We start from the raw sequence: 18717 nt of genomic DNA, 5'->3' as shown, positions 1-18717 counted from the left end.
ATTTACAATTAGATCCTTAATAAAATCTTCGTCCCTTTGTTAGATCTATTTTTCTTTTAAAGAGAAAGGACAATAACTGATCACATTTATTTTATTAGCATGATGAACAGCTCATAGATCAATAATTAATATAGATTGATGGTATATATTTATATAACAATATAGAGTTGTGTACATATGTTTGATTACAATATTTTAATATTATAATAATTAATGAGAATGAATAATATAATATAACAGCTAGAAATAGCTATTGGTAAATATTACTCCAACTTTCTTATGATGCAAATTTTAAGTGTCTGTTCGTTTTCAATTTGAGAGGCATTCAGCACAAAAGTGACATCTATTTCATGGTGTAGACCAATTCTGATGGAATGTAGTTACATTGGTTTGCAGTATCATTGAAAATGCAGGAACCAAAATGCTGCATTTCTTCAACATTGGCACCTGATAGAAATGTCAAGAATAGAAGGGCTAGGTACCAACTGCTTGAAAATCGATTCGGAGTTGTTTCTATGAGGAGTCACACCCTTTTATATGTGTCACATGGCTGAACTTATGTTGGATGTACAAAGAGAATTCGAAAGCATGGAGTGATGTGCCAAAACAAAGTTAAAAAATTGAGGCAAGAAGATAGTTCATTAGAACTCATCAAAGAATTACAGCAGGCTATCTTTAAGAATTCATCTATACTATGGCCAATTTGTTGGTCATTACAAGGGAGACTAGTTAATCTGAAAGCAATTTGACAGTGCCTGTTGTACCAAAACGTCTACCTGGAATGACTCTTGATGGTGATAAAATTTCTGCAAAAGAAAAGTTGTATGAATCTGTTCCTAGCCGACTCTGCAACCACCCCTTGCCTCCGGAGAAGCCATCAGTCATGATCCAGCAGTTATTGAAGCCAAAGCTCGTCAGCGATTTAGCAACTGTTTTAGCTGAATCAGAGTACCTGAAAATAAATAACAGAATATCATTGATAACTAAAGTTATACAAAGATGCAGATCGACTATAAGACCAGAAGGGAAATAAGAGTGGGGTATCAAGTAGATTATAAGAAAATTTAGAAAAACTCACGAGTCCATTATCACGATGTTAGACCCTTTGTTGATTTTCTTGAGGAATGATATCTTCAGAGCCACTATTTCAGCTTCCACTTTCTTCGGATTCCTCACAAGACTCTTCACTTTACTCTGCAAATCTTCCAAACTGAAATATAGCAGGAGAAAATATGCACAAGTATAAACATACTTATCTGTTGATCTTTTCCATATCTTCCCTAGGAAGTTCAGAATGAAATGATTTCATGCACAAAAGAAACAAAAAGATGGAAGCAAGTATCCCCTACCAGGTTACTTCTCACTAGCATAAGAAGTCAATTTACCGCCTCTCAATTAGTTAAGGAGAATGTAGCGAGGAAAGAGACAAATAAATAAAAAGGAAATGTTTGGTTCAGCCATTATCAAGAACCACACACAGTTTGTTCTGGACTGAGAATCCTCAAGAAATTAAAGAGAACCTTGTTAACCCTTAAGATAAGTAACATAATAGACTTATTAGTCTTTATGCATGTCATTCTAGTATATTTATCTAAACAAGCTTGTTTCTGAGATAGAGCAATTTGAAACATTAGAATGGCAGTGGAAATGATAAAAACACAGTTCATTATGGTTTGTACCTCTCTTAGAAAATAGCAGTTCTACTAAGCGAGAATGTAAACTTGAAGAAACCCAACTTACGGGATTTGAATCATCTTGTTTTTAGCACTAGATGGAAGACGAGGGATTCCAGCCTTATCCTTGTCCTTCTCAGTTCTAATATCAATCAAGACATAATTCTTAGAACACATATTGTCCAGTGTTTGAGCAGGAGTTAGTTCACCTGGAAATGGCATTCCAAAACAAATTTCTGAATTCCCAAAATTAACAGGAAATCGAAAATAATAATAAAGCTACAAACAACTAACTTGGTGTAAAAATAATGCTATTAGAACAATTGTGAACAGAATTTCAAGTATGATAATGATTTTAGTCACTCAAGATAGCTAAATGAACCAACCTACCAAGCCAATCTGATTTTCGTCACTCCAAAATTATGGTTAAAAGCATGTTTGTTGGTTTAAATTTGTATACCTTTTTTTAGAGGGAATGGGTTTGCACTGTACATCTCAATGGTCTAAAGCAACAAAATTAAGGGAAATAAACAAGAGAAATAAAACCCATCCAATTACCCTTGTAACCACGAAAGCTGAAAGAGAGAGCGGAGAAGACAGGGGGAAGTAGAAGATATGCCAGGAATAATGTGCCACCAGCCACTGCAATAACAGCTGGATCAGTTGATGAAATGGTTTCAACTGTGGATGTGGCAATTGGTTTGGCCCCTTCGATCACCTTGGATGTCTGTTGAGCTGCATCAACTACTGTCTGCAACCAAACAATCATGCATCTCTTAAAGTTGAGTAAAGAAAGATGAAACTCAAATCACAACCAACGCCGAAAGTCCAAGATCATCCTATCATGGCCAAAAATGGTATAAAACGAATGAAGTATTGAAAATGTTTTTGTTCTATACCAAATGCTAGTAGCTTTGTCAACCAATATACTTCTTCCTCCTACATATAATTTATATCCATGTTGTTTCTTATAAGTAAATTTCTCTAATCAAAAAGAAATGATGGTTAGCTGGCAAATTATTCACATTGCACATATGAATTTAAATGGACTTAAAGCCTTGTCAAACATGAACTATTATAGCCAAACCTTAGCTGCAGTCATCACTGGCTCAGAGTCCATGCCAGCACTCTGCATTGCCTCTTGGGCCTTCTTAGTGGCATCCGATATGACAGGAGAAGCATTCTTTAAAACTTCCTCTCCTGCCTGCTTTACTAAAGGTAATGCTGCATCAATCCCGGGTTTCACAAATTCAATCACGGGCCCAATCACTCCGCTTACAGTATCAAAGATGTTCGAACCAACCTCTTGCGCTTGATTAACTACCGATTCTACCTGGAAAGAGAAAGCTTCCAATAAATTGCTAAATACCAAATCTCAAGAAACAAGTTTTATTCACAAACACAACACAAAACTTTGTGGAACTGTACCTGCAACTCCCTCCGTCTCAATTTGTTTGTCTAGACAATTTAAATGTCTAGTTTTTTTAGCAACTCTACAATTTCATCTTTTTCACATAACATGTTTAATACCATAACATTAAAAAAAAACATTTTGATACATTTACACATATCTTTAGTGAAAGACCAAGATCATTTTGATACATTCCACATATTTTTACCATAAAATTCATAAACTATGTATCGAAAACTAGGGATGGCAATTGGACGGATTGGGTAAAACTAGGCGGGTGTTTAAAGACAATAAGACCCTACCAAATCCAAAGTTGCTTGGGTCAACTTCAATTTAACAATAACAATACATCAGAACTGCATGCAGTAGAAATTATTTGACCAAAAAAAGATATTTGAAGAAATGGGTTTTAGGGGGAAAATTGTGATGGGTACCTGATTAAGGGAAGAGACGATGTCTTCCTTGGGTAAGTTGATTGCTCTTGCTTCATGGGTCGCAGTGAAAAGTGGAAAGAGGAAAAGTGCAGTGGATGTAGAGAATGATACTGATACAGGTTTTTGAGTAAGTTTAGGAAGACTAAAAACTTTAGGTGGTGATGAAGTAGAAGAAGAAGAAGAAGGAGGAGGAGGGGGCAGAGGAAGAGGTGATTTAGCGGTGGCTGAAGCTCTAAGTGCCATCACTTTTCAGCCTCTTTGCCACTGCTTGCTTGCAGAGTCTTATTGATTATGATGAATTAATGGATTTTGTCCTACTAATTGAAACTATGATGGGCAATGTGTGATGAGAAATTGAGAAACAACTCTTTAACGGCTGAATTTGATGTTCCTCTTCTTTGGTCCTTATTATCCGATGTGGCATTACAAAATACTGATGAAGCTATAAGATGATGACACGTGGATTGTAAGATGAGAAAACGTGGGGCCCTATCCTTCTCACCATTTGCTTAGACAATAGTGCTTTCTTGACGTCAATTTTAATTTTGTTTCAAAAAGTAGACAGTAGTACTGGGTTGTGAGATTAGTAGTACAACAATTTTGTTTTTTCTTAAATCAAAGTGAAATTCATGGTAGTTATTTTGATTAATTCAAGAGATGTATATTATTTTTCATTAATAATAAGTATATTAGATGATTTTATTAACTAAGTCTAGGACCTATGGGAATTGAGACCTTTCATTCTTTAGTCATTCCTTATAACATTGTTGTTTGTTCAACTTTACACAATCGATTTCATTTCATTCCATAAGTGAATTAGGAAAGATAAAAAGGATATGCAAAATAAATTACTTTATGTGACATTATTTTCTTTTTGATTAATACCAAAAAAAATATCATATTTTCTTTTATGTTAAGTATTTAAAGGTATAATTTCTTCTTAATTCTTATTGGTCCCATTTAATTTTCTAATACATTTATGAAGATAGAAAAAAATAATTACTTTTTTAAAGAATAATTTGATAAATATTTTAAAATCTTTATGATTTCTTAAATTCTATATCGAGTTAAATATTATCATATAAAATAAAACAAAGAGAAAGTCTTATTTTCGATAACTTTTAACAATAAATAGTGCTGAAAATCTTACTGCTATAGTACTATTGAGCACACTGTTTCAGAATCCTCGGGGAATATGCCAAAGTACATTACATATATGACCTGAAGTAATCAGCTCCGGCTTAAGCATAATAATAGCTTAAAATAAAAATAAATAGGGTCATAAATATAAAATTTTTAATAATTTTTATATAAATTAAATTTTTTAAGTTTTTATCGGATAATATAATTATTCTTATGATTATTTTTTCATAAAATATAATACTCTAAATATGTCAAATTTATTCTAATAATCCCTTTATTTTCATGAAATATTTAATTTTTCTACAAATAGTATTTAATATTTATTAAAAAATACTAACTTATAACCTATTATTATTAAAAATGAGGCGTCTTAAATTTGGTAAAACACATGTTTTTTTAAGTACGATCGAGCCACCCCTGAAAATAGGTCGTTTTGGTCGTGGTGAACAACCGACTCCATAGATAAGATCTTAATGGACATCCGTGTAATTTTTTGGCAAAAATGATCTCGAAGTTCTGAATGACCAAAAAAAATGATGGACTATAACACACGAAAATCAGCAAAATAGGAATTTATCTGCTTTGGGGCTCGTTTAACCTTGAAAATAGATTGTTTTGGTCGTGGTGACTAACCGGCTCCATAGACAAAAATCAGCAAAATAGGGAGTTTATCAGCTCTAGGACTCATTTGACCTTGAAAATGGACCGTTTTGATCGTAGTGACCAACCGACTCCATAGATGAGGTCTTAACGGATGTCCGTGTAAATATTTTGACAAAAATGATATCGAAATGCAAGTAGTATAACATGACATAATGTTGATAAAATTCTCTGCAAAAACAACGTTGAATCCAGATTTTGCTGCCAATACACACTTTGCAAAGACCTTTAGCCACTCACTAAATTTTGCTTCTTTTTTTATTTATTTTTTTGGCTATTATCCGATTAATTATTTATTTATATATTTATTTTTCTGAAAAATAATTGATGGCCTATTTAGCCTTTTATTTATATTTTATTTTAGAGAAGAAAAAATAAAATTCATGGTCAATCCTAATTAGCGAGGTGTATATTTTGGGCTTTAAACTTGCAAGTTCCGTTTGGGAGATCAATGGACCACCAGTGTCTAATCACCTTGGGCCAAAGACCTATTAGCTTTTAGCCCAACACAGTAAACCCACATTGAAACCTAGATCTGGGTTGATTGAGCTCACTAATTAAGCCCAATTCAAAAGTTTAAAGATAAGAGGCAATCAACTCCTTACATGGGACTTCCCGGCGCGAATTCGGACTTGGTCAGGCTCCAAAGTGGGTGTGGGACACCACGTGAAAAACAAAATAAAAAAGAACTTGTATTATTTGCTTATAAAATCCAAAAATATTATTGAATGTTAAAAAGATAAGAAATCTCATTTTCTTCGGAAGTACAAAAAAATTAGCTCTATTTTCTTGGTTGCGCATTTTCTTTTGAAACTACTGGTCATTTTGAGCGCACCTCAACTACTTTACATGTTGATCAGAGATAGCAGATACCCCATGGGGACACTAACCAGAATTTCTGCAGCAATATCTAAACCATAAATATTGGAACAATCAACAATGTGAGGATTATTTTGAACAGTGCATGACAAATTCCACCAACAGTTTTACGTAAGCACCTGTTAAAAGTACAATTAATGAGAATCGGAGTATGAGAGTATTAAAATGAGAATGTTCTAAGAGACTAACAAAGACATACACTATGTGACAACAACAAAATATTAGTTTTTCATCTTTCTGAGAGGAGAGAGAGTGAAGTCTAATAATCAGAAAGAAACACTAAAGAGCTCTATTCATTTTTGGACTTTTGATGAATTAATTTTTGTTTGTTTGTTGGCTCTTGGAAGTACTTAGCCAAGGGCATTAACCTTTTATCATTTTAAGTTAATCCTATAACAAGGCATGACAAATATTATTTGTAGTTTAGCACCTAATGTTTCAACATTTCAGCTCTATTATCAATTTTTCATATCATAGCTAACTTATAATAATTTAAAAATACTATTGTTTTATCCCTAACTACTTGTTCATTTTTACTTAACACATTTATCAAGAAAATAATGATTGATATAATGATTTTACTGTTCTGCCTTGTAAATTGATAGAATTCTAAAATCAATTTTCTCATTCTAGTTTTACCTTGTTCAAAAACATTAACAACAATGATATAATATGAATATTAATAACAACACTTTATGTAAATATCCTTAAATGCTTTAGTAACTAATCTTATTTGGATTTACACTAAGCAATATGTTAAATGAGTTCAAACGGAATGATATGATCAATGAAACCTAATTTATAAATTGAGAGCGCAATTTTTTGTATTTTGGTATCAATGATGACGTCATTTATAACACGTATTTTTATAATAAATATTACTCTTTCAACTACTAAAATATCCAAATAAGGACAATCAACATTCCATTATATACAAAAAAAAACCAATATTAGTTTCCCCAACCACCTAATCATAAAACTAAACCCCTTCTAATCTCCTGTCTAACTAAGTATTAGAATGGAAAACTCACAATCCCCATCAAAGTCCTTAAACAACTCATCCAAAAACATCCAACAAAAAATAAATCCAATTTCCTCAAATGATGGAAAGAGATTTATTGGAGTTAGACAAAGGCCATCAGGCAGATGGGTTGCTGAAATCAAACAAACTTCACAAAAACTCAGGCTGTGGCTTGGTACTTTTGACAAAGCAGAGGAAGCTGCTATGGCTTATGATAGTGCTGCACGTCTTCTTCGTGGGAAAAACGCGAAAACAAATTTCAACAACCATGGAATCTTTAAACCTAATGAAGAGAATTACAGTTTGTTGGAAAAAAATCCAAGATTATATCAACTTATGAAACATGCCATCATGAAGAAATTTGCAGGGAAATATCAAAATAATGAATGTTTAGAAACAGAGGAGGTGGTATTAGTTGAAGAAAGTATAAATAAAGAAGAGATCTGTGCGATTCAATTACAGGGAAGTTCAAAGGTTTATTCATCAGTGATTGTCGCTCCTTCTTTTAGTAATAATGAAAAATCGTATCAACTTTAGATGTTTCGATCGTTAAAAGTATTAAATAGTTAGTTAGGTTGTTATTGGCTTTTCTTTATCATATTTGGTTTGTTTCTGCTGAGATTAGTTTTAATACAATACATATATTGTTCACTTTTTAAATACCAAAGTTTATATGATTTTGGGATATTAATAATTTTCCCCATTTCACTCAGGTGTTAAACTTTAAAAGATTGTAGATTCAAATTATTAAAGGAGCAAAATATGAGAGCTCCAGAGATATAAAGAAACAAGTGTGTAATAATCACTAACAGACAATGCAGTATTATATAGTGATCAAACTTTTATAAGAAATATCTATTAGGATTAGTTTTGGAATAATTACACAAATTTTACCTTTTAGTTACTTATTATCATTATTCCTGATTATTAAGTTTTGTAAATCTTCAAAAATTTCTCATTTTTCTTTTAAGGCAAAAATGTCATTGATGTATCTGATGTTCCATTAATGTACTCAACCCTCTTTTTAATGTATCTAACACATGTAATTGATCCTCTTTTTAATATATCAGTGCTTTCATTTTTGATTGTTAATGTATTTGAACCCTCCATTAATGTATCCAACCCTCTTTTTAATGTATCAGTGTTTGGATTTTTTAGCCATTAATATATTAATCCCTTTTTAATGTTTTCAACGCTATATATTGTATCCATTTGAAAGATTTATGTACCTATAAGTTGTAATTTTTTCTTTGAAAGGATGTGATTTATTAGTTTTTGTTGTTGACTTCATTAAACTGTTACCAATAATTGGGCTTCTTATGGCTTGTCAAAATCGATCCATTCTATAAAAGGGCCTGGCAGTGACATCTTTCTAATGTTTCTTGACCTCACTGGGCTCAAGCGGGTCATTAGGTGAAATATTTTGGGACGATGCTTTTGATAAGTTCTTTTAAAGAAAATTTACTTAGAGATATGATCGACTTGATGTAAATATTTAAATAAATTTGGGTCAGGTTTTTTGATTCTGAATAAAAAAGTTAAATAAAATTTATTCTAATTATTGAGATGGAGCCACATATTTCTTTGGAATACACATAATCCAAAAATTGACATAAGAATATATATAAATTGTGATAGCTCGAGATATATTTATTATTTTTCTATTTAATAAATGTTATCATTCTTTAATTGTAATCTAACTACTACCTACTAACTGGTTTAAGTTATCTCTAAATTATATCATAATCAACATTTCAGTATAAATTTTGCTACTTAATTCGTTCTTTTTTTATATATCATTTTTATTATAAATAGTTGATCTATAATATTTAACATTTCATAGAATCAATGTATAACTTACAATATGCTTTCTATTTTATTTTTCTTTTGAGTTATTAGTTTTGAAAATATTTATTTGATCAACATAGAAAAACTAAGTAAATAATTCATGTTGATTGATCAAATTAATCGATCAAAATAAATTAATTCATATTTATTAATAGAAAAATTAATTTTAAAAAAATTAAATAAAAATATAATAATAAACTTATTTATTTTTTTTAATGCGCGATAAAATAAAAATTAGCGATTCATAAATAAAAACGGTGTAAGTAGTACTTTACTAGCGGGGTGTGCATGTGGCGCATGCAAACAAAAAACCTTTCACTATCAAAAGATGTCATTTTTTTGGCTGTAAATGGATATGTTTCCATTCATAATTTGGCATTATTCATGTTTGCTTAATGTCAAATATTTCTATTGCTCGTTTCATATTTATCCATCATTTTAAAATAATTTATTATTATTATTAATATATTCTTTGATTTTTTAAATTTTAAAAATTAAAAAAACTAATATAATATTCAATTAATATATATTACTAAAAAATCTTATTAAAAAACATATAAAATTTTTAAAATAAATAAATAAAAATAAATCGGAGAAATATAATTGCGATTGTCCATTATCACCTTAAACATTTTTTTAAATTCCACTTGTCATAAAATGTTTGATGAAATGAGGACCCCTTGTTTTTTTAATCGAAGAACTGTGCAATATGATAAAACTTCGTCACATGTAACGAAATAGTGTTTAAACTTTTATGTTTCACATTTTCTAATGTGGTCCACATATTAAATAATTATTTATTTCTTAATTAAATAATAGAATTAGGTAGTTCCTTGATGGAAGAAATTAATTATTTTGAGTTCCTAACTTTACATCATTTTATCAAGTAAAAAAGTTCCTAGGATTAAAAAGTAATTGCCTAACAATATATGAAGTGTGGCAATTTTCCATTAATTCGTACTAGAACCAAAAAAAGTGACTGTACACAATTAATTGATTTTCTGAAGTCACTCAAATCCAATTTTTTTTTTTTTTTTATAATATTTAAGTAAATTGAGAGTTTGAAGTTCATGAATTTTTAAATCGGGTAAAACTTTATCGAGAAACGGGTTCTAATTTTGTTACTAAACCAAGAGCCTACTTTCTTATTAGGATTAATCCAATACATATTTCTCATATATTTATTAGATTTTTATAAAATATTGAAATCACAAAAAATTATTTCAAACTTTAAAAGGTAAAATATGTTTGGAAATAACTCAAAACTGAGTTATTTTCCGTGAAAAGTTTATAAAATGGAAATAATGATATTAAAAGGTGCAGAATTCTGTAAGAAATAGATATTTATCTTACTAAAATTGGAGTGTTTTTCCCCTAAATATATTGGCTAGACCATTATTAAGATGTTATATATAATAGTTGCTATGTTTTCTATATTATCTTCTCTTTTCTTTATATTTATTGTACTTGAACCGAGAGTTTTTCATAAATAATCTTATTACAACATAATGATCAGTTCTGCATAAATATTTTATCCTCCCCCAAACTACACTTTCACTGTACGCTACATCACCACTTCATAATTAAAAAACCAAATAGAAAGAAAAAGATAATAACAACATTTGTGTTATTCTAGAAGTTTAATATGTGAGATATCTTAGATAAATATTTAACTCAAGAAAAGTATAATCAAATTAGGATTTAAAGAAAAATTACGATGATAATATTGTATTTAAAAGTTTTGTTCTTTTATTTTTGAAAGTGATGAAGAATATTTTCCTTTTAGTGATGCTATTGAGGTACAATGAAAATAAAGATAATTTTGATAGCTCCAACCTTGTTGACTAGGTTTCTAGTTATGCAAAAAGAATATGATACCACATTCCTATGAGTTCAGTTCACTTGTAAAGATTCTCTGACGATTTCTTACTTTAAATACTTTCATCTTTACTTTCAACATATTTCCCACATTCAATACTTCCTTTACTAGGTTAACTTTCAAACCTCCACAACTAGTAACAACTTTTCACTCACTAATTATGAAAGTGACACTCAATTAAGTACTTGCTAACCAATTGATTCTTATCTTAATCTAACCCAAAAAACACAAAAGAAAAGAAAATAGCATAATATTAATTAATTTGACATTAGTTGACAAATGGTTGATAAAAGTTATGACTCATTTGTTTCTATTAAGATTAAGAGATCGAATTTGAAATACACATCTGAATTTTGAGATTTGATCTTTAAATCTGAACACTAAATAACTGTGTGTTATTTGTTTTCAATATTTGAATATGCAAATAAAATTAAACATTATACTAATAAAGTATTATAAAATTTTTATTTCTAACGAAATATTTCATTTTTGTTTTAAAAACATAAATTAATAATCATGATTTGAAATATTATTTTTTTATTCAAAAATCTTGATAAAATTAAACATATTATTGCAACCGGTGTTCTTAAAACACGTCGATATAAGAAAATTATTAAATAAAAAACATATATGAAAGAATTTATGAAAACTTACCTGCTCAAAAGAGAAAAAAATGATGTTTAATTGAGAAAAGAAAGAAAAATTTTCATTATGAGATAAAAATTAAGAGTCTCCAACAGATCTGATCGTTCAAATCTATTAATTAGTTTTTTAAAAGTAAAACAAATAAATTTAGTGAATTGAATCAGAATAATTCAAACCAAATTATACTAATTTAATAAAATAAATCTGAATGATTAAGATTTATACCTTCATTAAATGAAAATAGATGAGATCTAGTTAGAAAAAAATGAACATTAACATATCAAAAGGACCAATTGGTAAAAAACATGTTACAAGCTTAAAGTTTAAATTAATCAGATTTTTCAAAAATAGCAAAGCTACTTCAAAAATAATGCACTTTTATAGAATTAAACATAAATTCAATATAAATGAATTAAAATATCAACGTTGAACCATCGGTACAACATAAAAATCATGATACGTTAGGTACTTTACATGAAATCAAAAAAATGAAACACGAAAAAATAAATCAGAACGCCCGAAAAAGTTCGTAAGCATTTCCCAACATGTACTTTTCGCCATATAATGAAAAAAAAACATAAAATAAACCGTTCCGTTTTCGAAAAGATAAACTATGCAAATACGTTGACATAATAAATAAATGATTATTTAATGACAAACTATGAGATTTTTATTTCTTTTACAGAAATAATAATCGTAAAGCCAAAAAAAATCTTCACATAATTAATATTAATTGTGGTAAGATGTAAATGTAATAAAGTTTTTTAGTTACATATGATAAGTATGAGTGTTAAGTGCTAAATTATTTAATTTTTGAAGGTACAACATATAAAATAGAACTTAGATATTAAGAACTTATATGTAAATTCTATAATATAATTAACAATATTCAGAATACTTAAATATTAGGTTTAGCTAAAGTGCTTAATGCCAAGTGACCAGGCGATATCTACGATGATGCAGTACAACTGAACTAATGCAGCCAAATACATCATATATATATTTTATTAAGAAAGGGAAAAAAAATCGCTAACAACATATAATTAAATGACAATAAATAATTAAAATAATTATATGGAATCTTCATACCTATTATCAGGAAGACATCAAATTCTACGCACATTAAGAAAATCCAGAAAAAACAACTAAAATATTAGGTTAATTTCTTCATGTGTTCACTCAATTAAATTTATTATATCATAATTTAATTTTTTTCAAAAAAACAAACAAACTTGTAACTCTGGCGTGAAATCCAACAAATCAACCCTAAAAAAAAGTTTAGGTTATACCTGGCAAAGGAAGAAAATTCAGATAGAAAACTTTTTTTCTTGATATAGATCTTAATAAACGCAAATCCAACTTAATCAAAACCTCACAAAATTCAGATAACATTTTTTCTTTTTAGTTACATAGATTTTAAAAAACGCAAATCCAAGTAAATTGAAACCAGATAGAAAACTTAATTTTTTCATAAATAAAATCTTATATGATGCAAATCCAAATTAATTGAAGCCTCACAAAATTCAGATAGAAAACATCTTTTGTTAAATAGATCAAGGCAAATCTCCAAATTAATCCGGCCTCAAAAAATTCATATGAAAACGTTTCGTTTTACTTAAATAGATCTTAAATAACGCAAATCCGAAATTAAAAGAATCAAAAAATTCAGATAGAAAACGTTTCCTTTTACTTAAATAGATCTTAAATAAAGCAAATCCAAAATTAAATGAATCAAAAAATTCAGAGAGAAAACATTTTTTTACTTAAAATAGATCTTAAACAACGGAAATACAAAATCCAAAATAATTGAACTAAAAATTCAGATTGAAAACATTTTTAAGATCAACAGATCTTAAACAACGCAAATCTAAATTAATCGAGACCACAAATCGAATACCAGGCAGAAAACAGAAATCCATATCGGTGCCCTAACAATGTGAGGCGGGTTAAGCACTGGATGCAGAGGTTTATCGATCGCTTCCTGTTGCTGTATTTATCGCTTTTCAGGGAACAGATCGATGAACCGCTGCCTCCAGTGTTCTCACCCAACAACCAAAAAAAAAACAGATCAGTTATCCCCGCTTGTATCACATAGATCTAACCTCAAATTGACTTCGAAAATGACGATATAACAAAAAAAAATTATACATATACACTCACATAAAGTTTAAAAAATATACAGGAATCTATGGCAAGAGAGAGAGGAAAGGGGGTGAGAAGAAGATAAAACCCAGCTGGTAACTGAAAAGGGCAGACTGAATAGCTCTGCCATTGATGAACTGTCACATTTTATTTATTTTATTTTTGTATACTGATTGTGGTGGTGTTTATTAAAGCTGAAGATGTGGGGTTATTTATATGCAAACCTGGGTGGCTTTAGGGAAAGTGAATGACTACTTTATCCCTGGATATTAAAGATACTGACCAGTAATATTTGATGAAAAGGGTCATTAGAACAGTTACGTCTTGGAATTCTGAAAGTGACGTGTTTGTACAAAATTTATTGGGTCAATTGGAAGAAGCTTGGGAATAGTGTACACGTGTTTGGATCCCCATCAAAGGAATCTTTTATTTTTAAAAAAATATACTCTATAATCTTAAATAAAAATATTTTTAAGTATTAAAATATCTTTTTTGTACATTAAATATGTCCTTGTAAATTAAAAATAGTTTAAGAGCCCTATTGGATTAGCTTTTTAAAACGTAGTTTTTAAGTAAAATTTAAAAAGACCTTTTTTGTGAAAAAAAAATATAAAATAGGAGGTTTATTTTTTATTTTTAAGTTATTTTTAAGTTTGTCAAACACTTCATAACTTATGTTAAATATTTTTGACTTATTTTAATTTTTTTTATCAAACACTTTCTGAAATTCAGAACTGACCAAAAAATATGTTTGATCAATTTTGAAATCCATTCAAACACCATCTTAAGAGTTAATTACATCATATCTCTACTATTTTCTGAATTACAAAAGATCTTGTAATGGTAAAATCTGAATACATATCAAAACGTCTACTTACATTGCTCAACGTCCAAATACATCACGTTTCGATTTTAGATATATCACTTAACGTTTCAATATATTGCGTTTGTCCTCATATGTCATGTAAAATAATGTATCCAACTGATATGTAGTATAAAATAATGTATCATGTTGATGAACCACGTAAATTAATGTATCCAAATATAGGACAGAGCAGAAATTCTTGTAATTTTTCAAATGGTAGGAATTGTTTAAAAATATAATGAAATAAGTTAATTATGCTTTTAGGTAATTTTTTCTTTAAAATAACTACAATAATATAGGTATTTAGTTTTTAAAAACAAATAAATAGGATGAAGGAAGTAAATAAAAGAATGTTTTTTTTTCATATTCCTTAAATAATTTTTTTAAATAAGATATTCTGTTTAAAATTTTCTTATGACAAAAACAATTTCGCTAATAAAAGTAACAAAAATAAAGTTCACAAGTAACATTTCATCTGAACACATTTTATTTTTATTTCCACCCTCTTTGCCTCCATCTCTATTACCCTTTTTTTTTTACTTTTTAACTCATCTTTCGTAATTTTTGTCTATATTATACATAAATATTTTAAATATAATTTTTTTTCTTGAACATAAGAAGAATAAGTAAAAAAATTGTGTATTTCTCTATATAAAAAATATTGTTATTCACAAATGTCTTCTTTCAACGTGTTGGGAATTAGCATTATAATATTTTCCATGTATAATTTTTATCATCGATTGTTATAGATTATGATAATGCAGAACGTATAAAAAAATAAAGGTAGAAATCAACTTTAGCCGATAATAGTTGTTTGTTTAATATTGTTGAAGATTGACATATCATAGATTTTAAGAGTTTTTTTCAAAAGTTATTAATTTGTTCGCAAGTAGTATTAAATTAATGATAGTCTAATCAAAAGTGTAAGAAATTTTTTATATTTGTTCTAGAATTAAATATCTGTTGAAAATAATTTACACCAAAATTCCGCCATGAACAAAAGCTTTAAAGCTAAATGAATTCCTTTAAATAATTTTTTTTAAGCTTAACTACTCATGTTTTTTGAAAGTAAAATTTCTCCAAGGTGTTTTAAGTTAATGAAGTCCTGTGATAAATTTATTTGCATAAATTCGGAAATTACAGTTGGAAGTGATATTTTCAATCAGTGGCGAATTCAAAATTTTCGTTTAGGGGCTTCAAAAAATAAAAGTATAAACATGTAAATAAGTTTTTAGAAATGGGACCCTTGAATTTTTTTGGAGTTTAAAACCACACTTTTAACAGTTTTAAAATGAAAAATAAGGCTAAAAAAGCTTGAAACTCAAAACTAATTTTTTCTTTAAAAAATAAATTGAACTGAAAAAAGAAAAATAAACAAATATTATTGTAGGGATTTAAACCAGCTTATTATTCATGGAACTTGCCATTGAACTATCTATTTTTATTTGTTTTTGAAGAACTCAAAAAATATATATCTATAAAAATACAAAAAAGTTATTTTATATATATCGTGTATTTTTTTTTGCCGAGTGAATTGAGATTAACCTCGTGTACCCAACTTAGATCTGCCCCTATTTGTTATATTTGAAAGTGATCCTTACGCTAAACAAAAAAAGAAAAAAACGAGTGTTGTATAGTTTGCAAGCAATTTAAGTGATTAAATTGAAAATATAAGTGATTAAATTGAAATTATATGCTCCCTCCACCTTACTAAATTAAGAAAATATTTATTAGTTTATTTTTTCATTTATTTTTAATCGTTATAGTTTCTTTTTTTAGAGTTAAATTATAAAAATTTTAACTAACATTTTACGATGTATTTTTCCTCATATTGATATGTAAAAATTGTAATCTATAGTACTTTTTATAAGTTTTTGAATCTCTAAATTTTTTATTTAAAATATCAAATTTATGTAATACATTTAACTTTAAAAATTAATCTAATTGACTTTTCAAAAATATATATATAAAAAATAAAAATGGATGGATAGAGCACATTACTCTTGCAATTAATTATTTTTTAAAGTGTTCACAGTTGCCAGTTGTAGATTTCTAAAAAAGATTTTAAAAAATAAATTATTAAAATTATCTTCTTATTTATAATTTTTTAAATATTATATAATATAAAATGAATAATGATCAATAAATAAAAAATGAAAAAATATTATACTTTATGTATGTAGTTAAAATTATAGCTTGTTACTCATTAGAGTCATCAAACTAAAATATAAAAATACTAGCATGCATAAAATATTTTTATGTTCATTTAATATTTGTACTTATTATACAGTTTATTAATTACTAAAATGGTTAAACTGAATTTTTTAATGATCTATATATAGTGAAAAAATTACTTATTGTTATTCTATGTTTGTAATTATGTTTATATAGTTTGTAAGTTATCAGAGTAAATAAATTAGAATAATTATATTATGTACATAAAAATGACAATTATGTTCATTGTTGATTTCTGCATGGCTAGGGTTATCGTACCGCAATCTTGTCTAAAAGACACATATCATAAATTTCTTTTTAGCATGTTATATGAAATTTGTTTACGGTTACTAAATTGTTGTCGTGCTTTAATCCACATATTATATAACATTTTATTATTTTTGAAATCTTTTATAGTAAATTTCTTTTTAGTCTACTGTAAATTTATTTTTAGGATTTCTGTCGCGTTTTAATCCATAGATTGTATAACATTTTAGGATTTTTGAAATCTATTATAGTCCATCTTTTTAATATTATCTTCTTCGTATCAACAGACCATAAATATGATATATAGTCACATTTTTTATTTTGATTGATCAACTCTTCAAGATCCTTCATGTACCACTCTCTAATTTTATTTATATCAAAATTTGTGATACGTTATTTTCATCTAAAACTCGTGAAATATCAATTATGATTTTATTTTTTTCAATATTTCCTTGTTTTAATCGTTTTGACATATCCAACCTATCATACAATATTCAAACATTAAAAACACTAAAAGCATGTCAAAGAACATTGAAACTTAAAAGTACTCCAGAGATATCAAATTTGTCAGAAATTTAAGATCCATCTTTAGTCATCAAAGTAGTTAGCTTTAATCATTCCCATAAATAAAATGGTTATACATGAACACATCTAAATTTTATATATATATATATATATATATATATATATATATATATATATATATATATATATATATATATATTGTAGTTCTATTTAAACTACTGAAAATGTGAGTTTCATATTTAAACTATCATTTTTTAGTTTGAGAAATACATTTCTCTCTTTTATACCACTCTCATCATAGTGTGTGTAATACAATCTTTCTTTTATTTTAAAAAAGGGAAAATGGTCAAATATGCCTTTGCAATATTTGAAAAAGTTTAGATATAGTCTCCGTTTAAAGTTTGGCTCACTCATGTCCTCGCCGTCCAACTTTTCACATAGGTATGCCCTTATGATTAGTTGGTCAGCTGGACATATCCAACTCATTTTCTATTTCTTTAAGTGTCACATGGAATTGTTATGTCATTTTAACCTTACCATATGACATTTATACTTTTTAAATAAACTATACAATCCATTTTCAACAAAATGTTCAAATTTAAAAAAAAAATTAAAATTGTTCATTTTAAGATTATTATATTTATTTGTGAGCTTTTGGCGTTAATTCTATTTTTTTATATTATCCCTATTTATTATTACTCAATTATTCATTTTCAGGATTTACCAAAACAAAATAAAAATTTGAACAAAATTGTTGAAAACTTGTCTGGTAGTTTATTTTAACTTCTTGTTCCGGCGAACGAATAATCATTGAATCGTCCTCTTTCCCGACAACACATACAAAGAGACCCGTCAACAATCAAATTCAAAATACATGAACGTATTTGAAGATCAAAATTTAGTAAGATACACAATATTTCAAATTAAAATATATCTAAGTAATTAAAATTCTAAACTAGTAAAATAATTCCTTTTTATTTTTTAGCCCATTCTAGTTCAATTAATTTGAACCCTAACTGTTAGGTGAATTAATAATTTATATATATATATATATCTTAACTTTATTTATCTTAAACTGCTCAAATTCAACCTAACTCACTTATTTATCACT

The 18717-nt window shown here is 27.8% G+C and overlaps 2 protein-coding genes across 2 annotated transcripts; one reads left to right on the top strand and one right to left on the bottom strand.

Moving 5' to 3' along the window:
- Window positions 1–620: 620 nt before the first annotated feature.
- LOC101268560 (calcium sensing receptor, chloroplastic) lies at window positions 621–3918 on the bottom strand. Its single transcript, XM_004236049.5, has 6 exons — window positions 3519–3918; window positions 2761–3006; window positions 2232–2424; window positions 1741–1882; window positions 1079–1210; window positions 621–952 (listed from the first exon to the last, which is right to left on the bottom strand). Exons 1-6 carry the CDS (start codon window positions 3759–3761, stop codon window positions 730–732), a joined length of 1179 nt encoding a protein of 392 aa, XP_004236097.2. The 5' UTR covers window positions 3762–3918; the 3' UTR covers window positions 621–729.
- Window positions 3919–7218: 3300 nt separating this feature from the next.
- LOC101245636 (ethylene-responsive transcription factor ERN3-like) lies at window positions 7219–7758 on the top strand. Its single transcript, XM_004236457.1, has one exon. It carries the CDS (start codon window positions 7219–7221, stop codon window positions 7756–7758), a length of 540 nt encoding a protein of 179 aa, XP_004236505.1.
- The last annotated feature ends 10959 nt before the right edge of the window (window positions 7759–18717 follow it).

The sequence above is a fragment of the Solanum lycopersicum genome, chromosome 3 (genome assembly GCF_036512215.1).
Source record: "Solanum lycopersicum chromosome 3, SLM_r2.1".
In the NCBI taxonomy this organism is placed as follows: domain Eukaryota; kingdom Viridiplantae; phylum Streptophyta; class Magnoliopsida; order Solanales; family Solanaceae; genus Solanum; species Solanum lycopersicum.
This window is presented reverse-complemented; position numbering and strand designations above follow the sequence as displayed.